The 23,440-nt window shown below is 32.5% G+C and overlaps 2 protein-coding genes across 2 annotated transcripts in view; one reads left to right on the forward strand and one right to left on the reverse strand.

The window, feature by feature from the left end:
* Positions 1-12,923, forward strand: part of LOC117114490 (meiotic nuclear division protein 1 homolog) — a 28,700-nt gene extending 15,777 nt beyond the window's left edge. The window contains exons 4-5 of the mRNA XM_033258160.1: positions 3,358-3,517; positions 12,640-12,923. Of these exons, the coding sequence (XP_033114051.1) occupies positions 3,358-3,517; positions 12,640-12,746 (267 nt within the window). The 3' untranslated portion in view covers positions 12,747-12,923. The remainder of the gene's footprint in view (positions 1-3,357; positions 3,518-12,639) is intronic.
* A 4,525-nt stretch (positions 12,924-17,448) lies between these two features.
* Positions 17,449-23,440, reverse strand: part of LOC117115416 (serine racemase-like) — a gene marked incomplete in the record, with an annotated part of 8,668 nt that continues 2,676 nt past the window's right edge. Inside the window, 4 exon segments of the mRNA XM_033259196.1 lie at positions 17,449-17,902; positions 18,496-18,780; positions 19,748-19,867; positions 22,018-22,245. Coding sequence (XP_033115087.1) covers positions 17,720-17,902; positions 18,496-18,780; positions 19,748-19,867; positions 22,018-22,245 — 816 coding nt within the window.

Below are 23,440 nucleotides of genomic sequence, written 5' to 3' on the forward strand. Positions count from 1 at the left end.
ATGAAATAAAAATAATAAGTGAATATATAAGTAAATGAAAGGAAAAAAGGGTGTGTAAGTAGATAGATTAAAAGGAAAAAGATTGTTTAAGTAATAAAAAAAGTAATATAAGAAAATAAAGTGAAAGTAAACTGAATGAAATTGGAGCATGTTAAGCTGGCTGAAAATGAAAAGAAAATTTGTAAGTAAATGAAATGAAAAAGGAGAAGGTTAATATGGAGAACGAAAAGAAAAGAAGGCAATGAAGATGAGTACATATTACATGTATTTGATTCAATGACCGGAGAAACACAATAATGCGAGGCTCTTAAGGCGGGCATTCACTGCGTCGAACAATGAACCCAACTCCGCGCCCTGGTATTCATAGGCAATGCGACGCCATCAGTTGATTTTCACCGTCAGGCTGAACAGAATGTCATTAAAAACGATTTGTTGTGCGTACGTTGTGGCATTGCGTTGGTTGATTACCTTCAGTCACTGTATGTGCCTAGCTTTAGAGGCATTGTAGGCTTGAAGCACTATATAAGAAAAGCATTAAACAATAGGCCTAAAGGTATGCTGCTAATACTCACCATGAAGCGGTGGAGTTTGTTGCTATGGATGTTTGTTTATATATCTGATAACTTAATGGTAATAATATTTTTGCCGCCAGCAGGCTTTTGTAAATAAGTTTGCATATTATAGTTAGTACGAAATGAGGCAATCAGTCTATCAATCATTTGCCATCTGAAATGTTATGGAGCTCATATACACTACAGATACTGTTTTTACTTTTTCCTGTGTAAAATAATATATAAAAGATATGGGACTTCTTTGTATATCATATACTACTTCTTTTGTCTGTGTCCGTTTTTGTCTCTATGTCATATTTTAGGACCCCTTTGGAAACAAGTTCTTTTGAACTTTCTCGGGTTATCCTGCCATTAATATTTATATTTTCTGTCCAATTTTCTTAAGTGTATATGATGTTCAAGGTAACTGAAAAATTTTTTTTTTTTAATAGATAAATATTTTTATAACCTTTTGTTTGTTTTTTTTTCAATAATTTTTCGTGTATGGTCTCTGAATTTGTGGTTTCAATAATTTTTATTGACATTTTTCGCAATTGTATTTTTATATTTTAATATATTTTTGTACTTCTGTTTATTTTAATGTTTATAATGCCGAACAAAAGAAAGAAAGACTATGAAATTTAATAATGTCTTTTCTTAGCATCATCATTAGGTTGATGAGCGGAAAAAGATCATTCTATAACATCACAAATTTTTTAAAAAGCAGCGGATGAAAGCCGTAAAAAATACATATCTTTCAACACAAGTCCTATAAAATCTGTAAATAATGTTGGAAAATAAAATTATCATAACAATCATGTTATTAACAAAAGATTAAAGAGAATATGAAATATATATTTATTTTTTATGTACTGGTAAATATTATTATTTGTCTATATCTTCCACATTGAGCAGACTTGGCAATTGAAAATTGAGGCAATCAATGATTAAGCCATTGATGTCTCTATAAAGGCAATAAAGAGAATTGCGTGGGATATCCCATCATAAAATGATTCCTTTCAATCAATTTCCTACTAATTTTCCTCTTACCTGTTCAATCCCATTGAGAATAAACTCAATTTTGAATAACAAATCGGACTTAATTTAATGCTGTTTAGTGCAAAATTGGACAGTCAGTATCCATGTTGCATCACTAATTATATGGTTGATATTTATAGAGTTAAAAAATGTATGTAAGGGGATAAATAAATCCACCCCCACATTTTACCTAATTTACATTTTGTCAAAATTAGTATCACGAATGATGATGTGGTTTCAGCCTTCTTTAAAAAACATAAAAATATATTGTCTCTATGCAACCAAGTCTTTAAGTGCTGGTTATTGTACTCTAATACAGAGAAAATTCATTGGATTTGATAAGAAAAATATGTAAAAACAGTATTACTTCCATGTACTGTATTTTATGATGTTAATATGATGGGGATGATGATGATGAGTGGTGATGACCATTAGATGCAAATGATGGATATTATATGATGATAATATTAATTATAAAAATATGAAAAAGTCAATGGTTGTAATATGATGAATACCATATCATATAATAATAAAATGATTAGATGATGATGATGATAAATATGATGATATGATGATAATTTGATTAGATGACAGTGATGATGATCAGATGGAGTTGATGATAATAATGAAATATACAACATGACATGACATGTTGCATAGTGTTGGTAATTCTATATTCTTGATGGACATTTAAACGAGATAATAAAGACAGGTTATACAAGATAATTTGTATGTTATACAGTATATGTGAATGGCTGATGTGTGAGGGATGAGGATGGATGACCTCTTGAGTGGTTATTGCTTATGTGAATGTTATTACAGTACTTTTATCAGTGGCAGATTCAGAAATTTGATATGGAGGGGGGGGGCACAGAGAAGGACTTTCACAGATGGATGGTCTATACCACCAGAGTCCCGCCATGGTTGTGGCTGAGGTAAAAAACATTATGATTGTGGCACCTCTCGAAGGCCAGAAATGGCACTCTCAGACTTTAAATTATAATATAATTTTCTTTCTATATCCATTGTTTAAATTTTGAAAAAATGTATTGTTAAATTTTGAAAAAATGTATTGTTTAAATTTTGAAAAAATTAGGTGGGTGGGAGGTGCTCATCCCACTTGAATCTGCCACTGTCTATCAACAGTGATGATGGCAACTGATGATGATGGCGTCAGGAACATGCTAAAGGTAGATTCACACCGAATCCGAATTCGGTTCAACGTTTTAGTACGTGCCTCTGATCTTTACCACTGATTCGATATTCTTTTTTTGTTTCGTTAGCCATACGAACCAAATTCAGATTTGGTGTGAATGCAGCTTAAGGGTGACGATGATGAGGGTGATGGTGGGGATGATGACAGCAATGATAGTGATGGCAGAATCAGTAGATAATGCTTGTGCTGGTTATGATGAGGATGATGGTGGTGGTGATAATGATGAAAATCATCATCATTCAGATATTAATTTCTTTTTTTTCATGCTTTTAAAGACATGTTCACATGATAGCACTCCCCTACAATAGTGTTTTCTGAGCCTAGATCATAATGAATAATCTTAGTTTTCATCTTATTTCATTCATTTTCTGTGGTTTTCAAGTTATTTGACTTTAGGTAATCCTCATAAGATTTTTGTGTTGTGTTTCACTTCTTCAAAAGCATTTTGAGCTATATTTAACACCAAGCAAAACTAACAGGTACTTTCAATCTAGTCGTTTCTGAGAATTTTTCTCTATCCGCTTACAAATTTAATTGGAATTATGTCTATAGGATGAAAGGACAGATGTATTGAAGGAATTACAAGAAAAGGAAAAGCGATTAGCAGAAGTTTCGGCGGAGTTGGAAAGGTTTCGAGATTGTGATCCTGAAGTGATGGATAATATGAAGAAAGAGAGTAAAACAGCGTTGGAAGCAGCCAATCGTTGGACAGGTAAGCTTATAAGTCAGGTTGTGCCATGTGTATGTATGTCTCCCACCCTCACCACCAAGTCGGAAAAAGTCCACATTTTGAACTTCCCATCTAAATTTGGGAGTCTTCCTCACTCTTTGTATGCAAGCAGAACCTTAAATCACACCTTTCCTTTAATTTGTCTTTGTTTTCTCTTAATTTTCACCTTTGTTGTTAGGAAAGGATGCCAACACTGTTTGAACGCCTGTGAGTCATGTACCTGCTTGTCAGTGGTCTCAAATTGCAGGTGAACGGTGTGATAGTGTTGGTTCCTCTGCATTAGTCTGTTTCGGTTATTTATTTTAGCATGGTTAGCTTAGTTGACCTACTTAGAATATATTTTTCCATTTTTGCTTTATATACAGCACACTAGCGACCATGTATTATGCACTATAGAATTATTTAACCATTACCATTTAAAACAGTAAAGCGTGTACTAAATATAGAATTTATTTTCTGTATTGCAGATTGAAAAGAAATCCTTAATGTTTACATTTTAACCAGTTTTCTATTGTTAGGGTAGTATTTGAGCATTGAAGCTTTTCGCAGAATACAAAGCTGAAATTGATTTAAATATACTACATTTATACTGAATCTACGATACAACTGGCTCAGATCTTGACCCTGCCAGGGATTCTAGGTAACACTATTATACCACCACCCCCTCTCTTCCCCACTGAAGACAATCCTGGATATGTCCCTGCCAGGAAATGAAAGATATTAATTTTTATCTATAATGATCTTTGTGGTAAGAATTACCTATTGTTGAGCGATAATTTAGTTTATTAGAATGCTGATGATGTTTGATAAAGTGGTTTTAAACACAATGGTATAAATAGGACAGTGCATTAGGGCACATCATGACTATACATGGGTATACAACACTTTCTTTGTCAAATATCAGATTTTATGAGTCAAATAAATGTGATATACCCATATTTGGATGTAATATGGCATTACCGTGCCCTTATACTGATGAGCATATCACACAAATTTGTCACATAAAATTTAATATTGTTTTGACAAAAAACTCGGTTATGCCCATATTTAGTCATGATGTGCCTATGTATGGTCATGATCGGATGTTAACCTGACCATATTTTTGCATGTTACATGCTTTTGTCGAATAAAATTTAATAGACAGGGCTTAACGATCATAAGAGCATTCACACCACATACTTCCGCAAACTGTACCCGATAATTCCATATTTTACTCGGTATTATTTGACTTATGTAGATCATCCTATATTTCCGTGATTCATCCTAATTTCACACCGCAATTTAAATTGATGTGAATCCTACGAAGATCATTAACGGCGAACTGACATGATCACCATCAATCATTTCCTAGGCAACGCCAAGCTAATTAGGTCAATTGTAGTTGCTAATTAAATACGACACAGATGCTAGCTATACTCTGGGCCAGTAAATTGCATATTATCTTGATAATGTGATAATGAGGACACTTTGAAGCTTGTTGTCTAAGGGTGCTCCCCTTACAGCGTCAGAATTCTTGGTTCAACTCTTGCAAAAAAATAATATCTTTCAAAAATAAATACCAACTATTCTGTTTGCATTGGGTTTGTAAATTCAGTACAATATTTAAATTTATTACTTTTTTATATTTAAGGAAGTTATTAAATTGAAAATTACAAAGAGAAAATATTTTCCTTGCAAATATTGTACAGATGCGTAAATAATATTGTTCCTATATTCTAAGGCTCTGTCTCTATCAAATGTAATGTGACAAAATATGTGTGATGTGCCCATATATGGGCATGTTGATATCCTATCACACCCAGAAATATGGCATATTACATTTATTTGCCACATAAAATGTTTTATTTAAATCTATGATGTAACTTTATTTTCTGTCATTTTAAATTTATTTATATTACTACTGCTGCTGCTGCTGCTACTACTACTAGACTACTACTACTACTGCTGCTACTACTAGACTACTACTACTACTACTACTACTAGACTACTGCTGCTATTGCTGCTACTATACTACTAGACTACTACTGCTGCTCCTACTACACTACTACTGTTATTGCTGCTACATACTATTACTAGCTGCTACTACTTCTGCTATTTCTCCTCCAGCTGCTACTTGTTTTATTCTTAATACTGTATATGGTTTTATTTTTATGAATATTGACATTGTTATTATTATTGATGAATGTCTTCCATCCCTAGGTGAAAGCGACTATAATAAAATTTATATTATCATTATTCATATATATTGTACTGAAGTACTGTCACATCATCACATAAAAGCTAAGATGTAATGTACTACTGATTGGTGGTGCTATTGACAATGCCATCAGCTACATAATCTGTTTTTACTAGATATTAAAATGGCCTGCCACATGTGAATTACCATTAATACTGCTTTCAAAATGGAGAGCTTCCACTAAGACTAAAACTACATCGATAGCATGCAGCACAGGGGAAAAAATAACAGATCATGTTGAACAGAAAATGCATCAAGAACATGATACAAATTTCTACGTTTTTTAGTATATTGAGGTAGGAGTGACATTTACTGATACAAAATAAAACTACTCTCTTGCTTGCAGCCCCCATTAAGCCAAATAAACAAATGAGCGTATTTGTCATCTACCGGGCATCCTTTTTATTTCTTCGGGTTGCGTATTTTTGTTTTTTTCAAGAGGGAAAAACACCAGAAAAATCCTATCATCCAAATAAAGCAGTGAGCACTATGCCTTGCAAAGGCGTTCCGTATATTCTCGCATATAAGACAAGGCTTAAAATAGTTGTCTTATAAGCACAACATACCATTTTTTAATTTTTTAAATCGTGTTAGTCTTATGTGCGTAACACATAAATTAACTATTGAAATGAAGCTACTAACTGCCAGAAATGAATGCCATACAAGATGGTGGTTGTTTAATTTGTCAGTTGAGTTTTACTTAATGCTTTTTAAATGCTGATACAATGAAATCCATGATCTTTTACCAAGCCAGACCTTGGACTTATATGGTGATTTGAAAAATTTAATGATGGCTTACTCCCTGTGGGTCGTATCGAAAGGCGGAATTCCGACGGCGAAGTTTTTGGAATCGTCTTATACACCATGATAAAAATCATCCAAAAATCTTCTCTAGCTTGGGAGTCATCTTATATGCGGAATTGCATTATATGCGAGAATATACGATACTTGTGAGACAGTGTGTTGCCATCTACAAACCAGAATTTGTATAGGTAATAACAGTTATGACCACAGCTTGTTTCTGTTTGGAAGCAAAAGTCCCTTACTTCGTCATCATCATCTCGGTTTCTAAAATTTCTTCCCTTCCTCATGTAAACTGGGGGCATATATTGTATTCACACTACATGAGTAAGAAATTAATTCAAAATGTCAAACTAATTCACAACCCTACCAGGCCAGGTACCAATTTGTCTCCTGGGTGGAGACAAGCAACACGTATATATATTACATTTATACCCAATGACACAAGCAAGTTGCCAGAATCCAGTGACATTTTGATTAGAAAATCAAAGCCTTACTTTTACATACATTATATTCCTTCATGATCACACAAATATTGATAATAGTTTATCTCTGTGTTTACTTTTTAATTATTTACTGTTGCAAAGTTTATAGACCAAGCATCCTTTATGTCTCCTTAAGATACATCATAACTCATCCAATCAGATAAAAGGATAATTAAAAATGTCCTCGGCTATCTGTAGAGGAGTGATATATGATCGTGAACAGAATCGCAGTAAACAAATTAATCATAACACATACACTTATGCGGTGATTGATCTCAGAACCTGATTGAAAGCTGTGACAAGATGATAAACTGTGGTCACACTTCAGCTACAGTTTTTAATTAATTCTCTCGGTTTCTTGAGGGAAAGGCGATCCAGCTGATAAAAGCCGGTTTCAATTCTGGTTATCAGTGTGCCCAATTAAGACTCATTAAAGCAGAAAACTTAAAAGTGAACGAGGAAGAAGGCACCATTAATCAGAAATGGATCACAAGTAAACTTTTGATGAAGTCTCTCTTGGCATGCGTCTGCATAACAACATGTCAAGTCGCGGATGATAATGTGCTTGGTCTGGTCTGAAGTAGACCATTTGTTTCAGTGTTTATATTACTGTGTTGTCATTGTGAAATTAACTGTTTATAGTTCATTACAAATCAGTGACTAAATTAGATTACTGCATTATCTCATGATTATTACTTTTTAATGTCATCATTATCATTGTCATTTAATTTATTTCTATCCAAATTAAATTAAGGCTTGATAAAATGACTTAACTAACTATAAGAACAAAATATAAATACTGCAGTTAGAATTAAATTATATTTTCAGCAATATACACATTTTTTTTCCAGAAGGATAATTATAAATTATATTATATATAATAATTTCATGTAATATATGGATGCAGAATAATAACTACTACTAAAAATTACAGTCTGTTGAAAGCCGCCAACATCGTTGTCAATTTTGTTAAGATCATTATATTATTCCTATTTTTACTAAAATCATTATACCACTAAGTATCATTGTCATCATTATTATTGTTATTATAATTTGTTACTGTTAATATCGTTAGACTATATGCATTTATATAGTTGCTATTTATTTGTTGTGCTGATTTTTAATATTAATATTTATACATAAAATAAAATTTAAGAGTTGAAACAGTAAATGAATATTGTTTACTTACTGTAATGATCCAACTGCTTGCATATAACTTTCATCGAATATTGTCAAAAAAAGGCAAAACCATAAAGTACAGCTAGAAATATTTTCAGTTCTGTTTTCTCTCTGTTTTTCTTAAACAAAATTCTGCTAAAATGCTAAGTGAAGGAAGCGAATGACAAATTGTGAATGATAAAAGTCACTTTTAAGTAATTAAGAGTTGAATTTGGCCGTACAATGCCTAAGGTCTGTACTTGATTGTCTTGGTTTCCCGCTTTTAATATTCCTGTGGACCTTGATATGAACTTAGCTAAACTGTTAACGATCCTTAGATGGCTACGAGTCTGGTTGCCGAAGTTCCATTAAGGATTTCGCCGTACCATCCTAATTACGCTTCAGTAAATAGCTCCGATAGCGTTCTATTTGACTTTGTCAGTAATTGTCAACTTATAGCATTTCATTTGTCCTCTCAATGTCATATAGAAATATTTGGTCCATTATACACACTGCATCTTGATAATTTAGTTTGCATTGTTGAAATTGCTGACTTTTTTTTATTGGGATTTTTTTTCTGGTTTACATATATAAAATTTTTTACACGTTTTTTGTTAAATCAAATGGAACATTATACTATAAATATGATTTAGTATTATATAATAAATTATATTTTATACACATTGCACTTTGATGATTTAGTTTGCATTGTTGAAATTGTTAGGTTTTTTAAAATGTTTTCATTTATTTATTTATTTTTTTTTTGAGGGAAAATTATTATTTTCATCCTGATTTACATATTTCAGATTTCTTTACATGTATTCTGTACAAAAAAAAGGAAACAAAGGGAACATTATGCTATAAATATTATGTAGTGGGTTGGAGTTGAATACTCGAGTTTAGTGGTTAAGATGCTTGCCTTCTATTTTCAGAGTTCTGGGTTCGATTCCTGTGACAGCAGGGATTTTTCTCACAACTAAATGTAACTTCACTCCCTAAGCCTCTTGAAGAGACTTTGTTGATAAAAGCATCATGTTTTTGTTTTTTTTAAATTTATTTAAGAGGGCCCCTGAATATCAGCCGACCTTCTATGATACACTGCAATGAAAGGGTCACCCTCTATAAATATGGTTTTAAATAAAATGAAATATATTTTAACAGAGTGTGAAATTTGAAGGACATATAATGTTTAATGATATACTGTATTGAGCTAATTCCCTTTTATTTAAATATTATATTACGTTGTACTACGGTACGCATTGCATTTAGTGAATTTTGTGGCAAAAACCAGCCAAACCAGTCACTCGTCGCAAAAATCAATACTTAGTTATTGAAGAGTAAAAAGAGAGCTATGAAATGGTGAAAGAATAATATAAATCCAATATATTGTTATGAAGTTACAGGAGTTTAAACATAAAACTGTTTAAAGAACAATATTTGAGAAATCAGCCTTCAAAGTTCATGATCTTGGGCATTTCTTAGGAACCATTACCAAATCATTAAAAATTGTTGTTTTAACATTGAAAATGGGGAAAATAACAGCATAGTATAATATATAGATATGAAATTTAGGTTAGTGTAATAAAGTAGATTAAAAAAATTTTGACATTCCAGCATCTTTTGGCCATTATCTGTGAAGCAGGGTTCGCGACAAGTGACTGGTTTGGCTTGTCTTTTGCCACATTTGTGTCCAGCATAAAGTTGTTTTAAACCATCTTCCAGATTTTAACAAAATAAATTAATAGTGGATGATTCAAGTTATTCATTATAGCATCTACTTTATAAATTCTTAATTATATATACATTTCCAATGATCATACACAATTTTTTTCCTCCATAAATCTATATGTGCTCAAAATCATAAGTAGGATATGGCTGGATTAGAATTGACCGGTCACAGCATGTATGCCGTATATTCGGATGCTTTGCATTAAGTTATAAGGCTTAATAAGGTATGGATGCTATTAATTATGCATATGCGACTATTAACCTGACTGGGGTAATACCATCGCCACTAAAGCTCTCAGTCACACTATCAACAATCACAGTTAATGTCAACTTTTTACTACAACTGGATTACATCAATCATTGTTCTTCGCTTTTTCAAACATCAACGTATATATTTATGGCCGTAAGACATGCTGTTTTTTAAATGGCAAATGCAGAAGAGCAATTTGCATTCCGTATATATATTTGGCATACAGCTTGTCTCGAGGATAACTGTTATTTGTCTTTGCCAATTTGCATTAGGTTTTTTCAACTGCTGAATTCAGATAGTGAATTCAATCATTCCACCATTTCAGCCCAAGGAAAAAAATATATTGTTTTTCCTGTCTTTGCTGCCCAATTATTTCCTGCCCCCTGAATATGAACTCTATGTTTTTTATAGCCATACACCATTTTACCACAATTTCTTGTAATAAAGTATCCTATGGTTTTATGCATTTTCACTGAAATACTATCATTTAGCCTGTAATACCATAGCCATTAGAAAAGACATTTTCTGTTTTTTAAATAGATTGGACGAAAAACTGAAATCACTGGCCTTATCCATAGAAAATCATGAGAAGTTTTTGTAGCTTAATATAAAACTTACTTTGATTTCATTATTTTTTGAATATTATTATTATCATTATTATTACTATTAGAATTTTAATATTTGGTGACAACCTCTAGCACCACTCAGATATCTGATTTTTTATTTTATTTTATGGAAACTTCACTCAGATATGGTAGGGAAAGAACATTTTATTTGATTGGCTTGTTAGGAATGACATTGTATTATTCATAATGATTTTACTATATATCTCTGTCAATTTTTAAGAGTAAATTCTCATCTTGTATTACCGTAATAAAATTACTGTAATCATTGGATATATTTTGGTTATTAACTGTTTAATGATTTACATATTTTGTTTAGTATTTCCGTATTTAGTTGAATGAATTCCCCAAAGGGTGTTTTGTTGAGAAGGGTTTTGAGGGGGAGTTTTTTCAGGAAAGGCGGTTATTTGAAAAAGGTGGTTATGTTTTTGTTGGCGTAAAATGGATACCTAGATACTCAAATAAATGGCCCTTAATTAACACATAATTGCCGTCAAAATGTGTTATTGCAAGACTTATTGATACCAACCAGGTTAGAAAAAAATGTCATTCTACTGGTGTAGAACAATAATAGATGTGTTGAGAATGTTTCTTCCCTTAGTTTTGTTTATAGTCATTTGGGGGGTGGGGGAATTTATTCAATTAAAAATTATAAGCCTCTGGGCGTATATTTAATAGAGGCGTTTAATCCAAATAAGGCTCTGGGGGGGTGCATTTATTTGAGGGGGAAGGTGGGGTGTTTGTTTGGATAAATACAGTATATATAACATAAAACTTTGTATTCTGTGCATTTACTGGTTTTATTTATCCACTTCAATATGCAAGCTACATGTAGAGAAGTTCAAGTTAAATTAATTCAGTAAAGTATCTCGGATGCATACTTTGCTCACATGTAGATTATTAAACCTCTTCAACATATTATAATTCAAGAATCCAGCTCATCACCTTTACAAAATGCGAACAGAATTGAATATATAGAACAGATGAAAAATAAAAGTATTAAAAAGGATAGAGACTTATGATGATGAATATATTAATTTTGATTAATACATGAAATGTTAATATGAAAACGTAGTAGCCCTATTCGATTTAATTTTAATACATCATAACCAATATATTACTGTACCATATTATTCAAATAAATGCCTGTTTTGAATAAATGCTTCCCTCGAATAAACGCCCCTTCCAGAGCCTCATTTGGAATAAACACTTCCCTGAAATAAACACCCTGTCATTTATTTTTTCCTAGAATAAACGCTCCCCCAAAAATGTCTAAACAAAACTAATAGAAGCAACATAGTTCTCAAAGACATTATGTTATTACTCCAGTAGAATTAAATTTTTTCTAACCTGGTTGTGATCAATATGTCTTTATGATCGCGCATAACACATTTTGTTAATTATTTGTTGTAGTTCACATTTACAGTGAAATTCTGGGCATTTATTTGAGGGTATTCGTATCAATTTTACACCAAAACAAAAATAAAAACACCTAAAATAAAGCCTCCCTCGAATGAATTCCCCCTCAAAACCCTTCTCAACAGTAAACCCAATGGGCTTTTTACTGTCATTTAGTTATATAGTCCGGTCTATCCATATTATTGTCTTTTTTGCTATTTGTTGGTTATTTGTGTGTTTTTATTTAATTCTCAATAAACATTACATGGAAATGTTATTAATATATTAATTATTATTAATATATTAGTATGCCAGCGTGTGATGTTTACAAGCTTTGGTTATTTTGGTTACACAACTTAGTTTATTAATATATGATTTGAAAGTGAAATAAATTGATTGATATTTAAATATTTATTTATTTTCAGATAATATATTTTCAATTCAGAGCTGGTGCCGGAAGAAATTTTCCATCGAAACGAAGAAGTTGAACAAACAGTTCGGCATCCCTGAAGATTTTGATTATATTGAATAGATACTTATTACATAAAGTGTAAATAATTGTTTGTATGAGTGTAGAGATTCTACCAGTTTAGCAGTTCCAAGTTTAAAATTAATTAGCATTTTATGAAGGCCTGTATATATTTAGAAATGTTTTGTATTTCATTAGTGTTTTTTAAGAGATGATTAAAATTCACTTTGTTTAATATATGCATAAACCTCTAGTTGCCATTCGTTTTGTGTGTTGTTTCCATCATTGTACAACAAATACACAAAAAAACTAAGATTTTTATTTATTTATTTATTCACTTTTGCAAACATACGCATTTAACACGGCGGCACACACAAGTGTAGTGCATTTAACTTTAATGACAAAAATATGATATTACAAGTTCAGTAGACAAAAAGGAAAAGACTTAACTAAAATATGTGAATAAAAACAAAATAATTATTGATTACCATTAATCTTATTTGTCATGTTTTGTCATATATTTATGTCCTAGGCATATATAAGTAAGCAGCAGTTAAATTTTGTTTTACAAGTAGCATTGCATTATCTGGGTATCTACATTGTTGAAAGAAATCTTTCCTCCATGTTATATAATAGGTAACATTTAATGAGGACTTACTAGTAGTACATGTGTCAAAAAAAAACCATATCAGAATCTCATTGGGATATTGTTATTGCTGTTATTGAAGGTAATATTAATTGATTAATCCATATGCTAACTATATTCTTCTTATTATCATTTGTCCTTCAAATTAGAGATTACTTATACGTCTTTTAGGAGGTACTTTGTGTACTAACGATGATTGAGAACTCTAGACTATTCTTAAAACCATAAATGTGATGTGATAGAGGAGCACATACACCACTCTAAAAACTACATCACCCATTATTATCATTTCATCCATTAACTTAAAAGGATACTTAAATTAAGATTTTCTTTTTTAGAAGTGCTAAGACCGTGACTTTTTTTTTAAAAAGGTAACATCTGTGAAGATGGTATTCCCTTGTGAGTGATAAATCCTCTTAAAAGATGTTAACTAATTAAGTCGCCGCAAGGCTTCAGATGATCTATATATCAAATTTGCACGTTTCGTCATAATTGCAGCCAATTACTTCATTAAGACCATATGGATGTTTATATTTTTGGTCAGAATAAACGCCTTGGTACAACAAAATTATAATATTAATATATTGGGTATGCTATACTTACTCCCATAAGAGCCTTTATCTTCATGTGCTATAAAGTTCAACAAAGCATTACTATCTAGGATATATCACAGATTGAAAGTGCACCCTCTATTGTGGATGTAGTACTGTAAGTCTAGATTAAATTATATGTACTGTATAAATAGAAAAAAATATAAGTTTGTATCTTTCAGACTACTGTAATTAATAGACTGCCTCTACTGCCAAAGTATTAATGTGGATATAAATATTGTTTGTGATATGTTGAAAATTCTTAGAATAATATATTTTTCCCACATATTAATTATCAATCGTATATATTATACAGACAAGATCTGTAAATAAGCAAAAAATTCACTTGGTTTGCTCTGTGTTTAAACTTTCAGTGAAGTTAATAACTTTCTTTTTAAGTGAGCTATTCAATGTTTTAATTGAATTTCAGATTTTATGACAGACATAAGATTAAGTTAGGATTTTTTTTTAAACTATCAAACATTTTGAATCTAAATCGCAGATATGTATAGTGCCTTTGTTGACAAGTAATGTGTCAGTTATATAAAATGATAATAAATATTAAATAAGAGATTTTATCCATTCAGAATAAAAAAAAAATCTTCAGATTTAAAGTGCACCCTCTAATGCCAAAGAATAAATCTGGATATACTGTACAATGTATAGAGATTTCATCTATTTTGAGACTAAGCACCCTAGACTCCTAATAAGTCTACATAATTAATTAGTGGAGATTAAGAGTACTGCTACTGTTTTGAGTACAAGCTTTTTTAACATGATGATTTTGATGATAAATTGAAGCGAATGACTCATGGCTACATCAGCCAATTTAATGTTCTCTCGCTTTTTTTGTGCTCCTTGATGTGCTTTTTCAGCCATTACTCTTCGTTCTTTATTCATCCATTTGTCAATATAAATTGATGTGGAATATATTAAGTGCGTCTGATCTAGCATTTTCAGAAGTTCAATTCTAAGCAGAAAAAAAATCAAATCAGTTTAAGCTGAATCTGTTTTAATTTGTACATTAAATTTTTAAAAAAATCATGTATTTAGATTTCTTAATAAGTTACTGCAAAACAAAATTCATACACTTTGGCTCACAGAAATTTCTGTAACTTTTCCGTAATGTTTCCAGACCCATAAATCTAAATTTCTAAGACCAACGGTTAGTTATGAAGCTGTGCTGACGCAAAACAACCAAGTGCCCCAAGCAATGAAACGCTAATACAGTAATTTTCCATGAGTTTCAAGGTTCTGGAAATTATACTAAAAGGAAAGATGGTGTAAGGGTGAGGGTTATGACGGGCCAATTTAGCACCTATGGTTTGTGGTTTGGGAAGGGTATCCCCTATTAAATATATGCATAAGTATATTAAATATATACTGTATTACTACTGCAAGGGAGTGGGCAAACATCCCTCCTGCCACCCTTCCCCCCCCCCCTTTCCCAATCATAAATTTGAAATAAGTTATCAACTGATATTAACGATGTGTATGGGAAGTGCATCCCATTTTGCGGGAGTTGTTAGAAACTGGTGTATTTGTAATTGTTGCAGTTGGAATCTAATCTTGCGAAGCAATTGTACTATTCTGTGCCTGGAGGTAATCAGGAATTTGTCAGTGGCAGATCCAAGAAATTCAAAATAAAAGGGGCCAAAGAGAGGACTTTTAAAGATGGAAGGTCAACACCACTTCAGTCCCACCATCGTTGGGAAATTGCATCTCTAGATGGCTGGAAATGGCCCTCTCAGATTTAAATTAAAATTAAAATTTATTTTATTTTCAAAAATTTAGGGGAGACCCAGGCTTAATTGTCTCTCTTGAATCCATCCATGTTTGTATTGTATGGTGGTACAGTATATAGCTCTTTGATTTTCAGTCACTTCGAATCATTAAAGAACATACAAGATTACATACACATGAGAATAATTTATTGTAATTGATCAGTACTTTGGAGTACTGTATAATTATACCCCATGCTTTCCTTGAACGTTGATTATATTTTCCCAAGTTACAGCTTAAACTTACAAGGATAGGTGTTTGGTTTTCTTATTGTGTACAGTGATGAATGACATCTTGAACATCTCTTCAAATGATGCATCATTGTGATACGTTTCTGCCCTCTAGCTCCAAGAGGTGGATGGCAGCTGGATGGCTTCTCCACTTCTGGAATTCCAGAATACTCCTTAATGGAATTTCCAATATAAACCTTCAAGTTGTTTATCAATTAAACTGATAGATTATTTACAAATTCTTAATGAAAACATTTAGTGTATGTGTATTTGGACTAATTGATATTAATATTCTAAATCAGAATATCTGGTGGATTTTACTGTTTGAACATTAGAATAGTAGTTTGAACATTTAATGTGCATATTTGTACCAAATACTGTATATAAAATAATCTTTAGATTACACATATGTTCCACATAAAACAAAAATAATATGTTTGAGGACATAAATATATTTTAACAAATAGTTTGTCCAGACCGGCCAAGGTTGTGGAAAAAAATGCTGGACACTTAAATGGTGGGGGGGGGGGTACACCCATGGTGTGGCTGAGGTGAGAACAATTTAAGAATATGGCTCCTCTAGATTGCAGTAAATGCATATTTAAACACTGTAACACCTGTAGGTGCGGGGGACATATACAATAATGAAATAAACAAAATTACCATCTTGGGCAATTAATTTCTTCATTTAGAACATTTATTTTGTAGAATACAGAGTATATTCCACTCTTGTTGTATGCGTGAGCTTATGCAGTAAAGAAATGTGGGACTATTAACTGCATTTTTAAAATACAGGACCACAGGAAAACGTTTCTATCTGCAGGACTTCACACTAAATGCAAGATAGTTGGCAGGTCTCTCTTTATTCCTGGCAGATCCAGTAATTTGAAATAGAGGGGGGCCCAGAGAGGGACTTCCACAGTTGGAGATCTATAGCAGCTCAGCCCCAACATGGTTGGGGCTGAGGCAAGACAATTTATGATTATGGCACCTCTAGAGAGAGCAGCTTAGCTCAGTCGGCTACTCTGGTGGTGGCCGCTGTGTGCGCTGAACCGTGGAGATCTCTAGGTCCCCGGTTCAATTCCCATCGCTGCCTCTCCTTGTGTTTCAGCTAGAGGGCTGAAATGCAAGTTACAATAGCGCATTATGGTCCATGTACATGTTAAAGAACGCAGTACACTCTTCGGAAAAGATTAGGGGATTGTCTCCCGGTGTACTGCCCAATCACCACCAGAAGGACCCCACTAGAAATAAGTCTTCTTCTAGACTTTCGTGGGTTATCCTTGGTGTTTACACCGAATAAATCCAATCCAATCCAATTCATGACCAGAAATGGCACTTTTAGACTAAAATTTTTTTTTTTTTATTTTGAAAACTTTAGTGGGGGGCTGTAATATAATAATTGTTATGTTCTGAAACATGTGAACCCCTGTTTTTTGTTTTCGACTCCCTCAGTGTATATATAATGTATATATCGATATGGTAGAAACCAAAATAAAATAATCCATAAAAAGCAATACACTGTTAACTTGTGATTTAATGGAATATAAACTCTAAAATACAACTCTAAATGTCCAATTACTATATATAATGATTTTAAATTACTTAAGCATACTTTTACGCAAGTTAAAATATAAATATCTTGAGTGTAAAAGTGTGTGTTGTCTGTTATCTACATTAAAAGGAGGTCACTGATCTAATATACAAAACAAACATTAGCTCAGACAGGCACTTTATAAGTACATTTCATTTTCTATTTATAACATTTATTTTTTTTGGGGGGTCTTGCTAGATAATAGTCTTTAGTTTGTCGGCATCTATGTTTCCGCCGCACAACACAACGCCTACTTGTGTCAGTTGGTGTTCATCAATAAGACGTTTGAAGTGACTAGAACGCACGGCGGCTACTCCTACGGCTGCTGACGGCTCTACGAAAAGCTTTGCCTTCTCAAGAACAAGTCGAAGATTATCCTGAAAAAAACACACCAAATATTGTATTCAATATTAAATATATGATACAATTAAATATAATATTTAACTTTATTCATTTAAAGATTCAGAACAGTATTGGATTTGTTAGAAATACTGAATTAAAGGGAACATGTTTTCTACAAAAAAATAAATAATTACAATTAAGAAATGAATAGTAAATCAGAATTGTGATTTCTGTAATGAAAATCATGTGTCCTTGAATCATTGGAGCTGCAACATTACAGATATTGCAAACTGCACCACCCTGTTGGGGAGGGGGGTTATCATGCCCACCATTTCCCCTCCCCCAAGCAACATAATTATGCTCGAGTAGTTAAAAATTAACTCATCACCTTATCACCTCACTTAATCATCGAGTTCCCACTTAAATTTTGTGCCCCCATCAGCCCCTTACCCCCACATTTCAAGACTCCAAGGTACACCACTGGTGAAAAGCATCAATGCCTTGGCATTGCATTCTATCATACAGATATACTATAAACTGTTATATTATTATATAAATAGGATATATAGGGCAATTTTATGATTTCTATGCATTCTATATATGATTCATACTAAGAAAAAATTCATACACAGATTTCTTCCTCGGTCACCAGAATGACATCATCTAGATGGTCCCGTAAAATTGGCCATGTTGCTTCTCCGATGGACACTCGCAGACCGTCGGCAACAGTGTCTGGATAGGTTTCGTTTTTCAGATGTCGATTGGCCTTCATTGATCTTGCGCAGTCATCTGCCATCTCTGGCTCTGCTGCATATATTTTGATAGAGGGCTTCAGAGCCTTGGCTGCTAGACAGATACCAGAGAGCAGGCCCCCTCCACCCACTGTTGCAACTATGGCATCAAGATTTGGAACCTGTTTCACATACAAACAAAAGAAAAATATGTAATTTGTAATATTAATGTCGACAATAATAACTAGAGCAGTCACTCATCCATAGAGAGCATACCTCAGCCCTGTGCCTGAATTCCAATAATAAGCAGGCTGTGTATATTGCCCTTAAGAAAATAAAGGAAACGCCAATCATATTTAGGTACATGATTTTCTTAAGTGCTGCCTGAAAATGATTCCATTATTTTCCTTTATCCTATCCTTGAGGGTAAATAGTTCAATTTCCATGACCTTGACCTTGTCTTTGACTTTTCCTTCAGAAAATTACGTGGTGTCTTTCTTTGATTACTATATACCATTCCACTAATTTTTATGATCTATTCATTAGTTTTTACGTATTTTGGGAACAGATAGACAGACAGACAGCAGCATAACTTCATTGGCGGCGGTAACTATAAAACTGATAATTATTATATCAAGAATGATAGTATGGTAAAATAACAATCACATAGACACACACTGTGGACATGAGAAATCCCTGTGGCCCCTTGTTGCTGAGCAAGTAATTTACTATACTGGAACTCAATCCCCTCACTACTTCTCATCTTGTCCCCTTCTAAATTATGTCCCTCCCCCACTCATGTTAATAACCCTACATATGCCACTGCTTATATACACTTCATATTGTGATTTAAAAATCTAATATTACATTTAATTATTGTAATGATAACCCATGATTTTTTGATTGCCTGATCTGCACTTTACTACTGTTCCACATCACTATATTATGATGTTATATTATTTTTAAATATTTGAATGTCTATAAAAGTGATCAACCTCTAGAGGGGGTACTTCAATAAATAAACATTACATCACTTTACATAATCCTATGATGTTATTTATCATATATTTAAATGTCTAAAGAAGTGATTAACCTCTAGAGGGGGTGCTTCAAAAAATTAGTAGTTGACACTGTGAAGTAGGAACAAACCTGCTGTAGAAATTCTAAAGCAATGGTTCCCTGTCCAGCGATCACTTCTGGGTTTTGAGAGGAATGCACCATGTATCCGTTTGTTTCTTTGATTACTTCCTTAGCTTTCTCCTCTCTAGCCTGGGACAAAAAAAATAATGAAATATATGAAATATTAAATATGAAATAAATAAAGGGGGTCAAAATTGTCAAGCTTTTTGGAATGTCTTAAAAGGTAGTAATCACAGTAAACATGTTTGCTGCTTGAAGACACCAGTCTCTAACAATATAACCTCAGATAGAAAGGAAATGAATAAAATAGCTCTTGATCATTGTAAAACTCTAGGTCAAATTAATAGAAAAACTCCTGCTGAAAATGATACTAATAAAATTAAAACTTCTATTACTTCTATAGAGCCACGTATAATGACCTTCCTAAAAGCCATGGGTGTCTTTCAGATATTGACATTAATTTTGATATATTCTACGATCTAAAAACAATAAGTCACCTGGATGGTGCAGATATAATATGAAATAAAATTTTTTTAAATGGTGGAAACTGCTTGACCAGGTCAATTATCATTATTCGACAGAATAATTGCTCTCGAAAAAATCCCCAATGATTGGAACAAAGGCATTATCGTTCCAATATTTAAAAAGGGGGACTGCAGGGATTTCTTTAACTCTGTGTATATCTAAAATTTTTAATCAAAAATCATCTCAAACAGTATTTTCAATTTTCTCAAAGAAAAAAATGTTTTATTATATTTCCAAGGTGGATTTAGGCCATCACATCATCGTTTTCTTATGAATGAATTTACCATATTGCTTAAGAAACATGATTTAGGTGTTCGTATACACAATGCATGCATGGGAAGCCTTTTCGGGGTATATGATATTGTGTTGTTCGCAAATGATGAAAGTAAACTGAATGAGATGCTTAATTTAGCTTCTACATATGCAAAGACATGGAAGCTAAATTTTAACCACAAAACATAAAAAATCCTTATTGTTGGGCAGCGCATTGACAATGATGAAGCAGTGGAAATTGGGTATATATTATATTATATTTCAGAGGTTGAGTCTTAAGGTGCAAGTTGTTAAGGGTTAAGGGACTGTACATTGTACAATTCAGTTCACAAGAGTGCAAAATATCCTTGGGTGGGGAGAGGAAGGGTTGTTACGCATGATTGTTGGGAGACCGGATGATGGTTTTCGGGTGACAAAATCATTATTTTAAATGTGTGCTCTTTCTAGGAAGGGGAAAGAAGATATTGGATAAATGTATGTTTTGTGCTGTTGTGACGGTCATAAAAACAGTGGATGGCTGGCTCCTAAGGCACTTGGGTTTCATTGTTGTTCACTGTTCCAACTTTTAATTTAACTTTTTACACTATGGCTGTAGTGACGGGTCTCTCTTTGGTAGCAGCTGTGTGGGGGTGCATTCTTTGTTGTAACAGCCATGTTGCGATCAGGTAGTTGGCTGATCGGCGTCTCTGGTGCGGGCTTGGCTGTTCCGAGTGGGCGTTCCATTTCCTGTGTGGCTGTTGCAGGAGAGACGTGTCATCTAGGGACTGATGATATTTAAGCTGCTTTGATTTTCTTGTTGTTTTGATGTCTTTCATTTTGACTGAAATTTTTTAATTTATCTTGTTTTGAGGATGCCCTTGTGGTTGTGTGCCGCTTATACAAAAGTGCATATCCAAATAAATTATTATTATTATTATTATGAAATCATGTTTTAAAGATTCCTCATAAAGATGACTTGGTTTATAAAGCAGCGTCCACCCTGTAATTGGCGAGTTACTTGCTGTTGGATGCGAATAGATAATGCAATACAACAAATATCTGATCAAAGTTTATTTATGAAGAAGATATGTACATTTCTTTTTGGGCCTTTATTTTTTATTTAAGACCATCACTGTGGGAATGTTCACAAAAAATGAGGTATAATAATTCTTGCCTATTATTAATAATACTGTAATATATGCTATAATGTTTTTACAATTTATTGTATTGACCTTTTTTTCTCTAAATTAAATTTTTTTAAATAAATGAATTGAATGTATATTTCTCAATTGTATATAAAATTAATTCACTCATTTTTTATTAGAAACTATTTCGAATTAAATGAATTTGTATATATACCTATCTTTTTCTTGTTGACTTTCATGATTTGTTGGATGTTATCTTTGGTAAACTCCTCATTTCAACCATGTGTTGTATTTTGAGTATTTTTAAACCGACTAAATAAATAAACTGACCAAATAAATACTTAAATAACAACTTACCTTCTCTGTTGATGCACATGAGATAACGGTTGCTCCATATCCCTTTACTGCCTCCACCTTACAAAGTGGAGCATTAGTAGGCATGACGATATTGGCTTTTACATTACATAACTTGGCTGCCAGGGCTAGTGCTTGCCCATGGTTACCACTAGAGTGTGCAAGAACAGAGAGGTCATCTGGCGAAATTTTCTCAACCAATTTTGAGACAGAGTTGAAGGCGCCACGAAACTGCAAATAAAAAATCAAAATTGCTAATTAAAAGTTTATACTTTTTTAAAAAGTTTATGGTTGTATTGTACACACAGGGGTTTGTCGAAAATCCAGTAGATTAAAATAAATAATAAATCATGAAGTAGTAGATTCGTAAAATTAATAACAATATGAAATATTACCAATTTTAAAATAAAAAATACTGTAAAATGTTGAATAGAAGCTTTGGGCTGCTTCTTTTACAACTCTTGGATAGACTTCTTTTGAGATGGGCTTATTTTGAGATACTTTTGAAAAAACTAAAGGGGCTTCATTTAAAATTGAATGCTGTAAATTTGTAATATATATTTTTTTATTTTAACCATGCTAGTACAATAAAACAATATTGATACTGACATGCAATCACAATAACTAAAGATAACATCAGTCTAAATGTACCATACATTGCTCTATGAAATGTACCAACTCGAAAGAAGCCCATATTATCAAGATTAGAAGCCTATTGGTTATTTTCGAGATGGACTTTTTTTTAGATTACTTTGCAAACTAAGTTTTAATATTGTGCACTTTTTAATTTGAAATAATTGTTGATTGATGGTATTTTTTTTTCATTTTCATGTTATTGTATACAGTATGTTATATTTATATTTTTTTACCTTCAATTTTATTTTGGTCATTTATTAGACTTTGTTCACTTGTGTTTCTTTGTTAAAGGGGCAATTGGCCCTTAATGGGTAATAGAGATTCTAATCTATTTAACTGTCCCTAACCATGTTTTTATCATGTAAATTGTGGTTAAATAAATAAATAAAACCAGTGGTGGATCCAAGTGTTCGAAATAGAGGTGGCCTAGGAAGGGAATTTCACAGATAGATGGAGGGTCTATGCCACCTCAGCCCCACCATGGTTGGGGCTGAGGTAAGAAAACTTAGGATTATGGCACCGGAAATGACACTCTCAGACTCAAATTTAAATACAATTTTATTTTTCTTTTTTTTCTCCATTTCTTTATAAATTTGAGAAATTTAGGAGGGGGGGTCCCCCCTGGAATCCACCACTGGAAATGAAATGAAACGTGCTCTAGAACATGTCAGAGAGCCTGTCCTTGAAATACTTAATAAGAATTAATAATAATAATAAAAATGAATAATAATAATAATAATCCAGATAACTAATTAATGTTGTATACAAATATAATTAAAATTTAATTTAT

The sequence above is a fragment of the Anneissia japonica genome, unplaced genomic scaffold (assembly GCF_011630105.1).
Source record: "Anneissia japonica isolate Jap-2015-1 unplaced genomic scaffold, ASM1163010v1 scaffold199_len4679917_cov187, whole genome shotgun sequence".
Lineage (NCBI taxonomy): Eukaryota > Metazoa > Echinodermata > Crinoidea > Comatulida > Comatulidae > Anneissia > Anneissia japonica.